The sequence below is a fragment of the Terrapene carolina genome, unplaced genomic scaffold (genome assembly GCF_002925995.2).
Source record: "Terrapene carolina triunguis isolate 2854851 unplaced genomic scaffold, T_m_triunguis-2.0 Scaffold236, whole genome shotgun sequence".
Taxonomy (NCBI): Eukaryota; Metazoa; Chordata; order Testudines; family Emydidae; genus Terrapene; species Terrapene triunguis.
In genome coordinates, this window is record NW_020664587.1 from 18,175,187 (window position 1) to 18,193,218 (window position 18,032).

Genomic DNA, 18,032 nt, shown 5'->3' on the forward strand with positions numbered 1-18,032 from the left:
ATAGAATACGACGAGACTGGTGGTTGTTTTCTTGCAGAACAAGGTCAAGGGGACGACCTAACCACCGCCAGTGCAGAAGCCTCCAGACACTCACTCCATTGCAGCGGATGCTGTCGTATTTTTCATCAAGAAAGGGAGGGAAAAGCAATGCCCCTAAAAACTCAAGAATGCTGACAGAACTGGAAACCGCCTTTCACACTACCTGCTGCTGCTCTTCATTTTCCTGCAGTGCCACTCACACTGGGTAGCTCACCAGCTTCCTAGCACCCAATTCCTCCTACAGTAACTGCATGGACAGAAACCAGGACTGAAAGGGAAAACAAGAGTCTTATTCACACGGCTCAGTTCAGAGTCCTGTGGACCTAGTGCTCACTTTAACTTGGGATGTTCACGGGTGGTTTTTAAAAAAGTCAATCCCACCAAAGCAGCTCAAAGAACTGGAGCATCAGAGAAGCAACGATATTACACTGGGAGTTGTGATCTCTAATAGCTGTGTGCATGAGAGATTCTTGATATTTTCATCGAGTTGAGCTCTTCCTTACCAGGCTACAAAAGGAGAGAAGTTACTCAGGACTTCCTACACTAAAATCAGTTTATTTTTGCAGTATCTTTTAGTATAAAATACATTTTGGACCATCACGACTGTGCCTTGCACAAGAAGGGACTTACTAGAAAGTGATTCTACAAAGTGTCCTTGAAATGTATGCTCATGCGGAACAGAAAATGCAAAAGTAGGGAGAAGAAAGCACAGGGCTCAGTGTGCTTCACCAAGGGCCTCAGAGGTGCCAAATCCTCCAACCAGAGAAAGTTACAGCAGCCCTTGACGTTTCAAGTCTTCATAAGTCTTTTTATTCACCACATTCCCACTGGAATCCTCATATTCCTCCTAGAAGGGAAGCGAGAACATTGGTAGTATCTGGGCACGGCATGAAATAAGAATGGGAGAGTGTAACAGTAACTGAGGTTTAGCTCCACCAACAGCAGCCTGTCAGCCCCTCAAACTAAAACAGACTAAGATCCCCCCTTCTGCACATCTCCACACGGGGTCTCTCAGCAGACTCCCAGAGAAGGATAAATATTGGTTTGCAATGAGGACTGAGCTGGAGCATGCTCAGTTGTTACACTGCCTGCCGCTGTCCACTCTATCACAGCTTAGCTAAACTCAGCAGGACAATGGCAAATTCTGTACTAAACTGGATTTCACACTGCATTGTACGCTCATTCTATAAACAGTCTGCTCCATCATGGTAGGTCCCCAGGGCTACAATGGAAGGGTCTTAGTTACAATTTTAACAGAATGACTATGAAATCTCTCACCATTTAGATTAAAGATACCTCCCTCCCCTCCCTCCCCCCCCATTTCCAAACAGGAAGGGTTTGGACACTGCAGAGGAACGCTCTGAAGATGCCTAGACAGAGAGAAGGGCTGGTGTCATACTAACGAGCAATACATTCCCAGCCAGGCATGTGCAGCTCGACACAGTTCCACCAACAGGAGCTCGGTTACAAGCAGGGGGGTCTCCAAACATACTCCCCGGCATTCAACAGATTCCCAGGGAACTGGTACCTCTTTTGCTGGGGCTAGAGGTTATGCAGGGTAACAAGAGAGATTCAGCCAAACAGTAATGGCAACACCTGAACACCGATCCTCAGCTCACCTCTGTGTCAGGCTGCCATCTCTCCGAAGCTTTCTGCTGCTTCAGCTTTGCCCACACTGCGAATACAAAGTAACACTGGATCAAAATGCCATTTCCCTTAGTCTAGCGCTGTATGTACACTGCTGGCTCTTGAAACACACTCCCCTCAGCATCACTGGCTGACACGGATTGCACAGATTACTCAACAAGAGAAGCTGGCTATGACAGCCAGGTAGATATCCGAGCAGCAAAGAGCCTCAGACAGGGCTGATGGTTAATACAAGACACTATGCTTATCTGACATAGTGGGCTTCTTAAAAGAGTTGCACTAAATGTGCTTTAAGTTGCATCCTAAGGAGTTTATACTGTGTGCAGCATTTCACATCTGGTGTAAAACAAGCTGCACTTCAATGTCAGCTCACCAGACCCACTGCAGACACCCCTCCCAACCCTCAGTGACACTGCAACCACTCCCCTTAGAAGCAGGAGGCAAGTCTGCCTCAAGCCAGCTGGTACGGAAGCTCTTAAGGGAAGGGAGGCCAGCAAGCTGAAGTAGCAAGTTCAAGGGAGAGAGTTCTGATTGGATGAGCTGACAAGCCAGTTTAGAGAGGAAGGGAAATAAAGGGAACCCTAGTTCAGCTGCACTGAACCAGAGCCAGAATGTTTCATGGGCGCCTGTTCCAGGGGTGTTCTCACATTTCTTGGTGGCCTCAGAGCGCAGCCGCCAACTCTTGCTGGTGGCCACTCTGACAATTTTTCCTAAAATACTTAATTAACTTTAGGAAAAACAAATAAATATGCGCCTATACATGTCCAAATCACTGTAAAGATTGGCTGGTTGATTGGCTTTGCAGATTCAATAATAAAAATAATGCACAGTTGTCTCTATTCTTACTGGACCTAACCAGAATAGAAACACAATTAAGGTGCTTTGCACATTCTTGTCTTTTTGTTGTTGTTGTTGTTGTTGTGTTTCTTTTGCTTTTTGGCTGCTTTTTTTTTTTTTAATAGAAGATTTACTAGCTAATAAGCCTGCTGCAGTGAAAAGTGATATTTGTATGTTTGTTAATAATCACAGCAGACTTACTAGCTAGCTGGGAGGCTGTGAAAAGTGATATTAACAAACATACAAATTACAAATATCAGTTTTCACAGCAGACTTACTGAGCTCTGGCAAGCCAGGGGACAAATTAAACCCTGGATAGGGAGGTGGGTAGGGAGACAGTGGGGGCCAGTGGCGATGCAAGAGGGTGGTGAGCTGAGGGCTGGCACCCGCTGCCACACAGCCAGGGCCGGAGCCTGCCACCCGCCACCCCAGAGCTGTAGCCCAAAGCCCTAGCCTCACTGCCCCAGGGAAGGTGGGGAACTCACGGGCCACCTGCTCTTCTGGCATTTGTGGCTCCAGAGTGGGGCAGGGCCCAACCCCTGCTGGTGGCCCTGGGGGAGGTTTCACTGCTTCCCTCCACCCCCCCAGTCACTGCCCTGGAGGCTGTGGCCGCAAGAAAAGCCCCTGGTGGCCGCACTTGAGAAATACTGACTTAGACTATGTTTACACAGCAGCAGGTAGGTGCAACTCTCAAGTGAGTGCACTAAAATAGGAGGGTGGCTGCAGTGGCTGGGCCAAGCTAACAGATGTACGTCTATCTGAGCTGGGAAGTGCACCGCCCAGCTGCTGTATAGACACAGCCTTAACAGCAAAATTAAACTCCTCTTTCTGGGCTTTACTACTGTGCCCAGGCAGAGATTCTATCCGACTCTCCCTTCCTACTCCAGAATTGCCCGAGCAAGAGGTGACATAGTTGGCTCACTCTTGCTTCCAGAGCGAAGAGAGTCAATCTCTGCATCGCTCGGTTGTGGCCAGGCAACTTCGTGCTGGCTGCTGCCCTCAGCAGGTACGTGGCCAGAGCAGAAGCTTTGCATTCTGGCGTTGACTGAAGTACCCAAAGCCAACATCATTAAGTTATGGCCAGTTAAAATGCTAACGCTTCATGCTGGTAACAGGATTTACCTACAGGATTGCCCTGGCTGAATTTCATCAGGTCTTTCCCTTCTCCCTCCTCACCATGGAGACACAAAGGAAGAACTTCCTGAATTTCAACTGAGTGTAACCAGCCTCTTGATTATCTGAAGGAGATTCGTGTCCCCTAATTGCAATTGGATGATTGAGGTTCCACCATATAAAGAGTTACACCCCCCAGTGAGAACATTGCCAATGAAGAGGCATTCAGCCAGCAATCACAGCAGGCAACAGACCCACATGTGCCCAAAAGAACAACACAGACTCAGAATAGTTCTGAATAGAGACATGCCAACATCACTTACAAGAGACTGCATCTTCAATCTGTGTGACATTAGCAAAATGAGCTGTGTTGGGAATGCCCAGGCATCTCATCCCATGAGCATGACGCCACTCCTGGAGGCAGAGCAAAAAGATCAGTATACAGGAGAGAGTTTTATATATAGCCCACAAAGTCACAGCCTCACTGTTAAAGTAAGTCAAACCTGTCTGAAAACATTAACAAATTAATGCCCAAGGGGACTAGAACAGAAAGAAAACAAGAGGAAAAACTATTTCTATCCATATTTTCCAGTTTGTTTCCTTTGACTATATACAAGATTCTGTCAGTTTCCCTTTTATGCGGGCTTTTCACACAACAATACAAGAAAAAAAGTTTCATAAAAAAAGGAAAAATGTGACTGTAAATCCATAAAGATTAGTAATGGCAGTACCTGAAGCGACTTTTAAACTAAACTGACTACACATTTCAAGTTAATGGTGTCTAATCCGCTTATGAGAATTTCATAGTATCAAATCTTAGAACTAAGCTATGATCCTAGAGTACAACAACAACAGTTTAAAAGCAGTTTGTGATTCCACGTGGCTGGGCGCCCCCGGAGTGCAATAACAGTATTCACATACTTGGGCAAGGCTGGTTTTCAGTGGAAAGACTGTAGGGTTCGGACAAAAGTTCATTGAGAAGCAGGAGTGGGGACTCCCCTACTGTATAAAGTGCAACACACGCAGCGCTATAAACCCCTGAGCACCTTTGCACAACGTTCACTTTCATTTAAATGACACATTCACAATCAAGGGTTCTCATCACAGGGTGCAGAAGTGCAGGGTTAAAAACATGCCTTTTTAGGGGCATTCTAATTAAACCGTTATTAACTCCAAGGAGAGAAGCAGCATCCAGAAATAGCATCTCACAGGTTTCAGTGTAGGATTCTCCTAGTGCTCAGAATCTCAGTACTAACACAACTAGAATCCACTTACATGTATATCCCTTGAAAGACCAGTTTGCTCCTAGGTACATTTTAAGAGCTATTAAAATCTGTTACTTAGCTTTGGGTTTTATGGAACTTGTTTCCTCTACCAGCTTTGCCAGAGAGCTTTACAGTAAGGTGTTTGCCAACATACTGCCAGTATCTAAAGCGGTAGCTACCAGGTCCTCAGCAACAGCTCAGGCACTGCTAGACACTGGAATCGGGGTACCCGAGGAGGGAGACCCTACAACCACCAGGGGCAAATGGCACCTGAGTGCCTCTTCAAATGGTACAGCCCTGCAGTCTCGGCACCACGCATGGGCCCACCTCCTGGGACAGGATTTAAACACGCCCTTCCGGCCCAGAGGTGACAGCTCCAATCACCAGGACTCCATCCTTTAGTTACATATAACTAGAATTACCTCAAAATCGACTGATGGGCTAATGCCAAAGCGTTACTTACCGCGAAGTGCCGCTGGAAAGCTTTGGGCCCTCGGTAGGTGTAGTTACCGCAAATCTCACAGTTGTAGTTGATGTTCAAACCATGCAGTTTATATAACCAATAGGGGATAGGCTGAAAAACAAGCCAGGCAAAGCTTAGGTCAGATTGCAAGACAGGTGGTTTGGATGCAGTCAAAGATCTCTACTCTGGAGTGCCTGGGGAGCCAGTCTCACCTTGCCATCCCAGCCAAGAGGCAGATTTTTAGGGTTGTAAATTATTTCATTCTCTTCATCTTCACTTTCGCTCTCACTGATCTGCTCCTCCTCTTCCTCCTCTCTCTCTTCCCCTGTGCGTGCTTGTTTACGCTGCACGTTCTCATGGGTGAGATGTCTCTGTTCCTATGATGCAGGAAAGCACGCAGGCATGAAGTTATGCGTGAAGCCAAAGACGGCAGCATATGTGGCAACAAACAAACCAAAAAACGTGTGGGGGAAATCACAGGCGTATTCACCCTTCTTGTGTTAAATCCCCTCCACTGGCTTCATTAGTGCCTGTGCCACAACACTGCATTGATTTGTCCGCAGTCGAACAAGAGAACTCCACCCTGTTTTGCTCAGCCCAACAGTCTGAAAGGTCGCTGGGTATAATGCAGTTCTCACCAAGAGAAGATAGCGGAAAGCTTTAATTACAATCACTTCCAAGCTGCTTGGCAATGGTGGCAATCAGCCTTCTAAGAGTGACCACTGAAAACTGCGACAAGAACATGAAGCCAAATGAAGGCAGCACTCACAGGGGCTTGCTGTCTCTGGTGGTTAGATGTAAAATCTAAGTTCTACAACAGGGGTCGGCAACCTTTCAGAAGTGGTGTGCCAGGTCTTCATTTATTCACTCGAATTTAAGGTTTCGCGTGCCAGTAATACATTTTAACGTTTTTAGAAGTTCTCTTTCTCTAAGTCTATAATATATAACTAAACTATTGTTGTATGTAAAGTAAATAAGGTTTTTAAAATGTTTAAGAAGCTTCATTTAAAATTAAATTAAAATGCAGAGCCCCTGACCGGTGGCCAGGACCCGGGCAGTGAGAGTACCGCTGAAAATCAGCTCGTATGCCGCCTTCGGCACGCGTGCCATAGGTTGCCTATCCTTGTTCTACAAGGAGAAAAGGCTGCCCCAAGGGCACTCATCACTGTCCTGTCTGGGTTACAAAGACTCACGATTCACAAGAGAGGCAGACCCAATCCTCAGCACCATTGTTGTTGGAGATGGATTCTTAACTAAAAGCTGACAGGTTAACAAACAGGAATAAGCAATTCCAACCCCCTGCCTTAAACATTTCCAGGTTTGTACAGCACCAAACAGAAAATAACCCTTCTGTACATGGTGTTTAAGAAAGGATGAGATTGAAGACATGAATGAGCTTGCAACAACTTTTGAAGGCACTGCATCTGTAATACTCAAAAAAAGGTAAAAAGTAAAAACCGTACCCCAAGAATTTCTACATACTCGTAGACCTGAGCTTCCAGGAACGCAAGGTCTTTGTTCCTCTCTGTGTCCCTGGAAATACAAAGGGGAACTTGTGAAATCCTTTTCAAGCACTGCAAATGCTGTCCATGCACCCGGTTTCTAAAGATACATTTGATTTGTAGCTACTAAGAAAGTGGGAAAACAAATATCAACCACTCCGTGTAGCCTCTGCTGCACATGTACTGATCAGTCAGGCTAGACACACTGACCAGCTAACTCAGTCATTTGGCCCCAATATGCAGAGCATCCTAATGCTCCAGGAACATCTCAGCTCTGCCATTGGGGCAATAATGAAGGAGATAACCAGCCAAGCAGAAAACTTTTAGTCTAAGCGAAGGGCCAACCTGGGTATGAAACTTTAGGGGACTCACCTTTTGCTTCCTTTTGTCTTTGGATTCTTGGCAAACAAGGAAGAATCAAGGGCTTCCAAGGATTTGCCTTTTGTGCTGAACAGCCTCTGAGCACGCTCTTCCAGAGTGCTGGGGGAAAACAGGGAAGAAGGTGAATCTAGGGTATAGGGTTATTTTTTAAGTAGATTGGTTTGTGCTCACATAATTATGTTTTTAATTACATTATAAATTAAATCATTCAGAGGTCCTGAGATTATAAGAATAAGCATCACATTGAGGAACATGGCTTAGGCTTTTGCATCAGGCTCTTGAGGTCCTACTATTCCGCATTATGTATTAGTCCATTATGAACCTCAGACTTCAGAGCAAAGTATGTGATAAGAATTCCTTGCGATACTTTCAGCGTTGTCTTGTATAAGAATTATTACACAGATCTTTGGAAAACAAACTGATGTCCAATGCAGAAATGTGAGACAAACAGCTCAATAACTGAAACAAAACTAGCAAAAAGCCACAGCTTCTTACCCGCCGCATTTCAGACCCAAAGCCAGTAAAGCAGATTTTAATCTGTCCAGTCCCAGGGAGGCCAATTCCTGTACAATTAAAATAAACCAATGTACATGAGCATTGCTTTCAGGTGTTAACAACAATATGATCCAAGTGTGTCCATTTTAATTCATTAAAAAAATCCAACATTACTCATGAAAGCACTAAGGTGGCTCTCTTCTACCCAGATCAATGGCATCTGTGGCAGGAGCTTGCCCACAGCTATGATGGAGAAAAATGCTTCCAGGTTACTGGTATCTCCAGCAACAGAAAGCAGAGGCCACCTGCACACTGAACTTGCCATTTACAGTGGTTGTGGCCTGAGTCTCTCATTCCCACAAAGAGAATTTTGAAAAAGAACAAGGTGGACGGATTCCAACAAGATTTTCGGTATAAAGTGCTTAACACACAGAGAACATACCTCCCAAGAGGAAAAGGCTGAGAGATCCAGATGGGCTCCGGCATGGGTAAGTGCACTGCTGGTCTCTTTCTGCCAAGAAAAGCCACATAAGTTGCTAGATAGATCTGCAGGACATTACATAACATCTGAGCAGCAATACCAAAATATCCTCCCTGCTTCAAGAACAATGATATTGTTAATAATGGGGAGATCTCCGCACTAAACTGAATAAATCAAATACACGGGAAACCTCCAGATAACTGGAAAGACAGACAGAAAACACACTAGCAGTAAGCGGTGTCTACTGTTTTGGGACACAACCAAGCTACACTACACTGTGAGACTGTTAACCTTGATGACCATTTTACACACCACGACATTGTACCCAAGCCGTGAGAAATATATCAGCATTTCACACGTGCATAATGATTGCTCACCGGCCAACCAGGGAACGTTCCATTGTCCCACTTCTTCTCAAACTCATTCTGAATCTTCCCAAAAAGTTCATTCTGATCCAGCAGTGGCTTCACCCGATCTGTGTAATCCTGCAGGTACTCAAGAAGCATTTCAAGATACCTGGCAGAGGAAAAGCCAGCTCAGGTAATTTGGTATCAGAGTTTGCGCAAGATGAACACATTAGACATTTTTGCATCATACATAGTGAACCGCATCATGGTGACACCCCTTGCCCCACAATTATAGAGGGAATATTCCGACTATTGCCTTCCTTCCCAACAAATCTCTCTTCTACTGAACAAGCTCCTGGCTGTTAAGAACACCCTCTGGGTAACAGATTATTTCACCAGAAACTTCAATCTGAATAAAACTTCATCATCTGTTTGACTTTTTAGATTACAGGCATGATTCACAGTTGACAAACACAGCACATACAACCTGACAGTCTCACAAACACAAATGTAGGTGTAATTTAATTCCGCATCATCTGTTAGTCTTGTAAACAGCAATTCAGTAAGAGATGATTTGTCTGAAATTGAAAAGGCTCAACATTTACACAGAGAAACTTGCCTGCAAAGTGTAGGGACTCAAAGAAAAAATAAAAATAAATAGCATGAAATAGATGAGGGAAACAACAAGAGAGAACAACATTAGCTGGATGTTTACACTAAAATAATTAGCAATGAGTGTGGATTGTTGATACTTGGCCTTCTCTACACTACAAACATCACCATATTTCTCACATATTTAAGCATACTTGTGGCCCAAACTGTTTTATTCCTGCCTTGGCAGATCCCCCCGGTACAGTCATTCCAGAGAGCCACAGATATCTACCAAGGTTAAACCATGGTTCTCTAACACGGATTATTCCAGACACACACGCCACAGTGCACTACATTCTATCACGGTCTGGGTCCCAGCCATGGTTCTGTCCATAAGTAGAGAATTTTAGTGAAGTGTTTCCAATAGTGCTACTACCACTTTAATGGCATCAGCAGGAGCCCTAATGTGGGACAAGATTTTGGTGGCTTCTAATATTTTTACCACCATGTCAGTGAACCCTAGTTACACAGCCACGTTTAACCAAGGATTCTTTGAGCATGGATAAAACATTATATATTCATCATTAACTTGACAAATAGATGGGACAGCTCACACCTCTCAGAGCTATTGTTTCACACTCGGTTGCAAACCCTGCATTAGTTATGTTCAGACAGTTCTCTTCACAACCATAAAAGCTAAAAGACATAGGATGCGACTTTCAAAAGTGCTCAGCATTGGCCTAAATCCTCTTCAGTTGAAGTCAATGATAAAACTCCCTTTGACTTCAAAGGAGCAGCGAGGCCAAAACTTAAAGCATTTTTGAAAATTCCAAAACACTGACAGCTTAGATCCTGCTGCACATTTCTGAGAGGGTGTGGACTCTGCAGAAAGTCCTTACTTTATGAAACATCAGAACTACATCTAAGGAGTACCCAGTAACATTCCCCCCAGTGAATTTTCATCCTGATTGTGAATGAATGTTTTTCACAAAGCAATCACTCTGTATCTGACCTCTTGGTTCTCCTCCTCAAAGGAAACCTGCATAACGCCTTCAAAAGATAAGCCTGGGAGCTTAAATTCATAACTTTGCTAGACACTAAAAATCATGGACTGAATAGACACACTGGATTTATGGCTTATAGATTGTTGTAATAACCCACTAAACCCTCTCTAGCTTTCCATCTCCCTCACCAAACAACTGGAGAGGTATTAACAGGCCACTTCACCGTGAGTGATCCTTGAAATTTGTTAACTACTTATGCAAAACAATCTGTTCCATCTTGTATTTAGCTGTGATGCTAGAGTATCTTTCCCAGGCCTGAAGAAGAGCTCCGTGTGGTTCAAAAGCTTGTCTCTCACCAACAGAAGTCGGTCCAATAGAAGATATTACCTCACCCACACTGTCTCTCTAATATATTGGGACCAACATGGCTACAATAACACTGAATACAACAATGGAAGATATTGAATTGAACATGAAGAAAAAGGAAGCAAAACTTAACAGCAACATCTACTCCCTGAGCAAATGCAAGGAACCTCATCATCCCCAGAGGTCTCACCATCACTTACAACTCCATATCTGCTGAATAACTCTGCAGAAGGACTTTGGAAAAACTGAGGAACCATTTACTGCACCTCAGATACTCCAGAAGGGACCCCCTCAAACAAGAATTAATCCCATGCTCCCACATACTGGAAGAAAGAAAAAGAAAACAAAAAAAAAAACAAAAAAAAACACCACAGAAAACTTACTTGAAAATCATGCAAGATACTACCAAAAACACCTGGTGGCAGCCATCCACCACAAAAACAAAAAGTGGAACCAACTACAACTCCACCAGAGAAGCAGATCACATTATGGAACTAGGCACCCAAATACCCAAAGAGAACCCACTTCAATACAAACATAAACTCCCCTCCAACTGCACACCCCTAGGTGTCTCCAATCACCCCACACTGGAACCCATACGGTGTATCATCAGTTATTACCCATACTCAATGGGGGCCACATCCTGAAAGAAATATTTCCTAAACCTCCTATTTTGGTCTTCAAACAACCCCCCAACCTCATCATCAGAAGCAAGATCACCACAGACCAGGACACACCAACTCAAAGTGGCACCAGACTCTGCCAGAATAATAGATGCAAAACGTGTAGACATATCTCCACTGCTGCAATGAGCAACACCCCCCACAACACAACTTTCAAGATCCATGGCTTCTACATGTGCCTATCTCCATGTGGTGTACCTTATCCAGTGCACTAAATGCCCCAACAACAACAATTATGTGGGTGAAACCAGACACTCACACAGAAAAATGATAAAAGACAAAAAACACACCATGTCATCTGTGGGTGAACACTTTCACAAAGAGATCACTCGTAATCTGACCTCGCAGGATAGGTCCACACAGGGATAAAAGTCGCTGGCCCCAGCCAGCTGACCCAGGCCAGCCTCTGGTTTTCTATACCCATGCAGACATATCCTCAGTCCTTTCCTCAAAAGAAATCTGCACAACACCTTCAAAAGACAAGCCTGGGCATTTAAATTCATAAAACTTTGCTAGACACTAAAAATCATAGACTGAATAGACACACTGGATTTATGGTTTATAACAAAAAGCCTATAATCCACTAAACTCCCCTTCACCCCAGGACTGGAGAGGCATTAACGGGCCACTTAACATATATTTCAAGCGACCAGTCAAGGTGAACTACTTATGCTAAACAACCTGTTCCACCTTGTACTCAAAGTGTAACAGCTAAATACATTTCCTAGACCTGAAGTCGAGCTCTGTTTATCTCAAAAGCTTGTTTCTCACCAACAGAAGTTGGTCCAATAAAAGATATTACCTCTGCCACCTTGTGTCTCAATGAGCAAACATTTGGGAGGCCATTGTTTTAGAGTTACAGCAGTGAGATCCTGGTATAAAGACACTCAGCGTACAGACCCTCAGAACAAGAGGTAGCAAGAGACAACAGGCTCCATGCTGATATGTTACCATATTTAAATATTCTGGATACACACAGATTATCTATACTCAGCATTTAACATTGTTTCATACACTTCATCATGCCAAATTAAAGTACCTTGGCACCCCTCCACTGAAGCATCATCATGTAACTTCTTACAGCAATGACTTAGTTAGTAACAAGAAATACTCCTACACTTTCTCCTGCAACACCAGGGGAACTATATTCCTAGGCTGCTGCAATATCACAGACACAAAGCCCTGAAACCCAGGGTTGCTTCTTCTACAGAGATGAATGAATCCTGCATTTACAGCACAGAATTGGTAATTTGTTTAAAAAATATAAAATCACAAATTTGCATAAGCTTTGCTTGAAAAGCCACAAATCAGAACTGGTTCCAGGCCTTGAATGCACATCACAGAATTTAATTCCTCCTGGACAGCCTGTCATGGATGAAGGGCCCACCTTTTATATTCAGCATTTTTTCTCTCTTTGGGAATATCGAAGAGTTGGTCAAACGTGGATAAGTATGTGATGTAATCCAGTTTCTGAAAATACAGAGGCTGGGAGTCAGATTTTACACACAAAACAACCTGATTAACAATATATCTCCAGTCACCTACTGGACCACAAGAAATGGTATCTTTCCATACCTCCATTCTGGGTTGCAGCATGCCATTTTTTCTCTCTCATGCCACCTTAGAGACCCTAGGCTATTTGGTAACAGAGGGGAAAAAAGGGCACAGCCTCTTTCAAGACCACATCAGTGGAGAGGCCTGTGAGAGCAGCTGTAGATACACCTGCACGAATGGGAGAGCCCAGGAAAGGGTCACTTAGAATTTAAAAATCCTTAACCTGCAGCCTCCAAAAAATAGGCACTCGTGTAACATGTAGGTGGAAATGAACTATTTAAAATTACCTCAGAAATGCTCGGCTCTGACCACTCAATAATAGATATTTGAGTATATCTCCTAAGCAATTATAGCCTCTTACCTCTGATGATTTTAAGTTAATGTACTTGAGGTAACAATCATGAAGATCCAAGTACCGGCCATAACCTTCTTCATCTGTGAACTCCACTAGATCTACAGAAGACACATTATGCAAAGAGCTTTATTAGAAATACTGAAGATCGGAATTACTGCAGAATGTTCTCATTTCAAGTATCCCTCTTGTGTTAGAACCATCTCACATAAGCATAGCTTGTAACTGCAGCTGAATACAAGCTATGCTTACATGAGATGTTTCTTAATGTTTCTGCTGGTTCTAAACATAATCAACTAACTGCTCCTTTACAGTAATACACTAGATCCACCCTCAAGCGAGAGGCGCTTTTATTGCAGAACATTCCAGAGTGGATAAAATACACATATAGGCATCTGATCTGAGAGTAACTTTCAGAGGGTTATTAAGGAGAGAGATTCAGAGACATGCAAAGCCAACCAGACAACTCACTAACTAAAAACAAGCAAGCATGGCGTTTTTGCTAGATCTAAATTTAAATATGAAACCACGGACTTACTTTGTGCCTCTTCACTGGGGTTCTCTCTGGCTTTCAGCAGTTCCTCAAATTCCACTGACATCGGCACACAGATCTTCGGGAAAGATCAGACGTTATAGCAAAAATACACACTCACTGCTGTGATAAAGTCCAGACCAATTAACGTGAAGTCTCATTGACAAATCTGCACTTTCCATAATTAACCTATTGTAGAAGTATTCCCACTGCCAAATCAAAGATCATCTTGTTCCAAACTTTTTGTTTCTGCCATTACATACAACACAAACCGTATTGAGATATTACTGTGTGCGTTGTTCAGTTCCTGTTCGACTGCATTTAATCAGTACATATACAAAGTGCACTACATGGAGAACAGTAGATTCCCTAGCCACAGAGTGTGGAAAAGCCAAGGCGCTAGGATCTTTGTAGTTCAGTGCAGAGGCTGCAGGGACAGATATGCAGTCAACTATCAAGCAATTGCCTTGAAATTCCCCTGCATCAACTGGCACTCTGCTGTCTTTGAATTCCAGGAGTTCTCTCACCCATGACTATCCTCTCATTGATGCAGGAACAAATTATGTAGACAACTCCTAAAATGCCTTCTTCACAGAGGGGAGGAGGACCCTCCACCCCCAAAAAACCACTCTGGCCAGCACATGGAAGGCAATGCTGAATGCCTCCCCAGCAGCAGAGGAGAACACAGCTCCTAAACTGAAAGCACAACATTCATGGGACATGATTAGTGTTTTGCACATTTTCTCATTTTTGGGCTGCTCTCTCTCTTTCATGGAATGCCTCTTCTATCACAGGAACTTGGACACGGCCCCTGTTTTAAAACCACCTCTTTCCACTCACTACATTTTAATATTTTGGAATTTATCGTAAATGAAATAGGTTGAGAAGAACCAAACTGATAATGCAAAGCATCCAAGAGCACTCAATACTGTATAGATATACTCCTTGTCACTGTCCTGTGGGTCCACATACCATCTCTCCCATGGCGTACAGGGGCACTTACCTCATTTGGGTGCTTCCGGTGAAATTCCTTGATCTGTTTTAGTCTATTATAGAATTCTGCAAACTCATTTGGCCCTGAAATGGCGCTGAGCTCCTCCTTCCGTAACCTGAGGGTCCAGGAGAAACAATTAAAGTCAGATTTTGAGGGTAACAGAGGGCAGGATTAGGATTGTTTATTGCAATTTGTAATACTGTAATTTGAGAGTTTCATTAATGATTCTAGTTCTGATTACACAAGGGTTCCCTAAACTATGGGAAAATCGTTACCCACCCACCAATCTCTCAACCAAAATTACACAGAGATCTCAAACTCAGATAGGTTTAGGATTTTGGGGCTCTGCTCTCCTTCCTACATTCAGGTGCATAGTCCCCAATTACTGCCCTTCAAGCCTCTCAGTCTCCCACTCAAGTGAGGGTCCCAAGCCAAAAGAGACAACCACCCCTCCTCCCCCCGTTACAATCTACACAGGATTAAATTCAATAGCGAATCTGGGGAGTTGCTTTGACAGTATCAAGCACTGAAATATGATTCCACTGGTACATTTGCTACCATCACCACACACACTCCTTTGCAACTGTTATATGGGCTATATTTACACTACAGACCTTACAGTGGCCCAGTTGCAATGTCTCCCATGTAGCTGCTCTATGCCAACGGGAGAGAGCTCTCCCGTCAACATAATTAAACCACCCTCAATGACACCAGCGCTTTCGTCCCTAAAACTCATGTCAGTCAGGGTATGGTTTTTTCACACCCCAACCGACAAAAATTTTACCAACAAAAGTGCTAGTGTAGACATAGCCATGGAGAAATTTACTGCTGAAGTGTACTGAACCAACAACACTCTTTCTTGTCCCTTATTCTACAGAAGAAGCAACACATAGCAAGTTAAATGTGATTTGCAGGAATCTTTAACCATGTACAGGTCTTGGTATGAACTAGGAGTGAAACTCTGCGATCAGTATATTCAGTAGTTTTTGTTGATCCCCCCCTCTGAAAGTTCATTAAACCGACAAATGGGAGTGCAGATAACTCAGCCCTAACTGCTTCTTATTTAATGGAACATTTTAGTGGCAATTTCTTCTCTAACATGATGCTTTGGAAAGCCTACATTTATGGCACAATTATTCTTTCCCTCCCCTTCCCATCCCCACACACTTTGGATCAAATGGTACTTTGCAGCCAAATCTTAAGCCAGCAATAGCTTTATAATGACATGCTGCTCTATGGTACTGGTAAGGTTATGTCAGGACACTCATCAGAAATGTGTCATCAATGGTTTATTTCCAGCACTAGATTTTTCCTCCCAAGTTAAAATCTGGCAAGTGCAATAAAACTCCTGGAAGAAAACTTAAGTTTGCTTTGGAGGAAGGGGGGGGGAATCTCTATTTTTACAAATGCCATTGCTCTAAATGCTTTACTCTCTTTATACATGGCCTTAAGAAGTGCCATCAAGTCCCTTCTGTGGCTTTGTAAAGCATTACAGATAAGTCTTCGCTGCAATTAAAAACCCGTGACTGGCCTGTGCCAGTTGACTCGGGTTTGCAGGGCTTGGGCAAAGGGGCTGTTTAATTGCTGTGTAGACATACCCTATGTGAAGGCATTTAGCTAGCAGACCTTTCAGTTTATAAAAAGGCCAGATCAAGTCTTTTTCCAGACACTTACCCATCCTTATCATCATACAAGTCTCTCAGATTTCCACTCACTTCCATATACCCCTAAAAAACAACAACATGTTAGTGTTATGCACGAACCTTTGCTGCAATACAGCACAACATGCAGAGAAGTTAGGAAAAACAAACTGCTTTCTTGGAAGCTTGACGAAGCTTGCTTATGTTTGAAAGGATAATCTCACAAACTTGAGCCAAACAGACCAAGAAATGAAAGAATGCTCACTGAAGAGTAATGAAACATTATAGGGAAATTTAGCAGCTGAAAGTGTTTTCAGGGAAATGCAATAACATGCTACCCAAGTCATTTCATGCTCTTCTGTGAAGTTTTGCTGTTTAATAAATTAGCTAAAATGAAAATAATTAATACTGTGATTTAAAATATACTTAAAGGCTTTTAATGCTAAAACTGATATGTAAATCCATCCAACTCATGCTCCATGTGCCCAAGTTCTGGTAAAAGGTAATGCACATGCATCAAGCATGGTGGAGAATAGACCCTATAACTTCAATGCCAGGTATCTCTGCAGAGTAAATACAGGCACTAGTAAGAGTACACTTTTTAAATTTGCAGACAGAAACAAAACTAGGCAAACTCAGCCTACGAGTTTAACTGTAAGCAATACTCCAGTAAATACTGTTATCAGCTTGCACATGTCTATCGGCTATTGCAGTGCACAAAAGCCATTTTCCTTTGACCTTGTACCCTGCAATCTTAATGTGCTACACTCATCCAGAAATATAGTTTGCGATGTATTGCTTAAGTAATCCACAACACCCCACCATCCTGTGCTCCAGCCCACAAACTTTACGGTACACAGCTGTAAGGTAAAGCGGAGGGGTGATACTCACGTCCTGCATGGTTCGGGTACGGTGATCAGAGTTAATCTGGTCACGTAACTACAAAACACAGCAGAAAAGAGATTAGCCAGAGTTATTGCCTGAAGTTCAGTTGAGAACAGTCTCTGCTCCGCACAGCTGGGGGTCGGGACCCCTCAGGGGGCTGCGAGGTTATTACATGGGGGGGGTCACAAGCGGTCACCCTCCACCCCAAACCCCGCTTTGCCTCCAGCATTAAAAAGTGTGTTTAATTTATTGGGGGGTCAGACTCAGGGACTTGCTGTGTGAAAGGGGTCGCCGGGGAGACTCGGTCCGTGGGACAAACGCCGCTGTTGGGACATCACAACAGGGCTTATTCTGCCAGCTTCACCCCGCATGGCGCTGGGCCGGGAAGCGGCTTCCCATGGAACAGGGCCCAGGGTCTGGGGCCCACGAGCCCGGAACCCGCGCTGCGGGGGAGGGGGGGGGGCTGCCCGGTCCCGTCGCGCCAGGTTCGCCCCCAGGCTAGTCACTGCCCCCCCGGGCGCGCTGGGGGTCCCGGCCCCGCCCCGCCCAGGCCTGGCCCGGCCCGGCCCGCGCCGCACCGTGGATTTCTTAATCAGCATCTCCTTGGCCATCACGTCCATGAGCCGCTCCCGCTCCTCATGGTAGCGCCGCTGCTGCTCCAGGATCGTCTCCATCTTCCCCGCGCGCCCGCCAGCCGGAACCCTCCCTCCCGGTGCTCGGCCCGACCGGAAACCCTCCCTCCGAGCGCTCCCCCTTCACCGGTCCGACCGGAAACCCTCCCTCCCAGAGTTCGGCCCGACCGGAAACCCTCCCTCCCAGCGCTCCCCCTTCACCGGCCCGACCGGAAACCCTCCCTCCCAG

At 44.4% G+C, this 18,032-nt stretch overlaps 1 protein-coding gene across 1 annotated transcript; it reads right to left on the reverse strand.

Annotated features, from left to right (window-relative positions):
* Positions 1-558: 558 nt before the first annotated feature.
* SF3A3 (splicing factor 3a subunit 3) lies at positions 559-17,885 on the reverse strand. Its single transcript, XM_024202948.2, has 17 exons — positions 17,750-17,885; positions 17,178-17,225; positions 16,321-16,373; positions 14,656-14,761; positions 13,659-13,731; positions 13,130-13,221; positions 12,602-12,684; positions 8,601-8,739; positions 8,185-8,253; positions 7,743-7,810; positions 7,239-7,346; positions 6,828-6,897; positions 5,577-5,741; positions 5,365-5,475; positions 3,960-4,050; positions 1,659-1,714; positions 559-886 (listed from the first exon to the last, which is right to left on the reverse strand). The coding sequence occupies exons 1-17, from the start codon at positions 17,843-17,845 to the stop codon at positions 809-811; spliced, it is 1,506 nt and encodes a 501-aa protein (XP_024058716.1). The 5' UTR covers positions 17,846-17,885; the 3' UTR covers positions 559-808.
* Between the last annotated feature and the right edge of the window lie 147 nt (positions 17,886-18,032).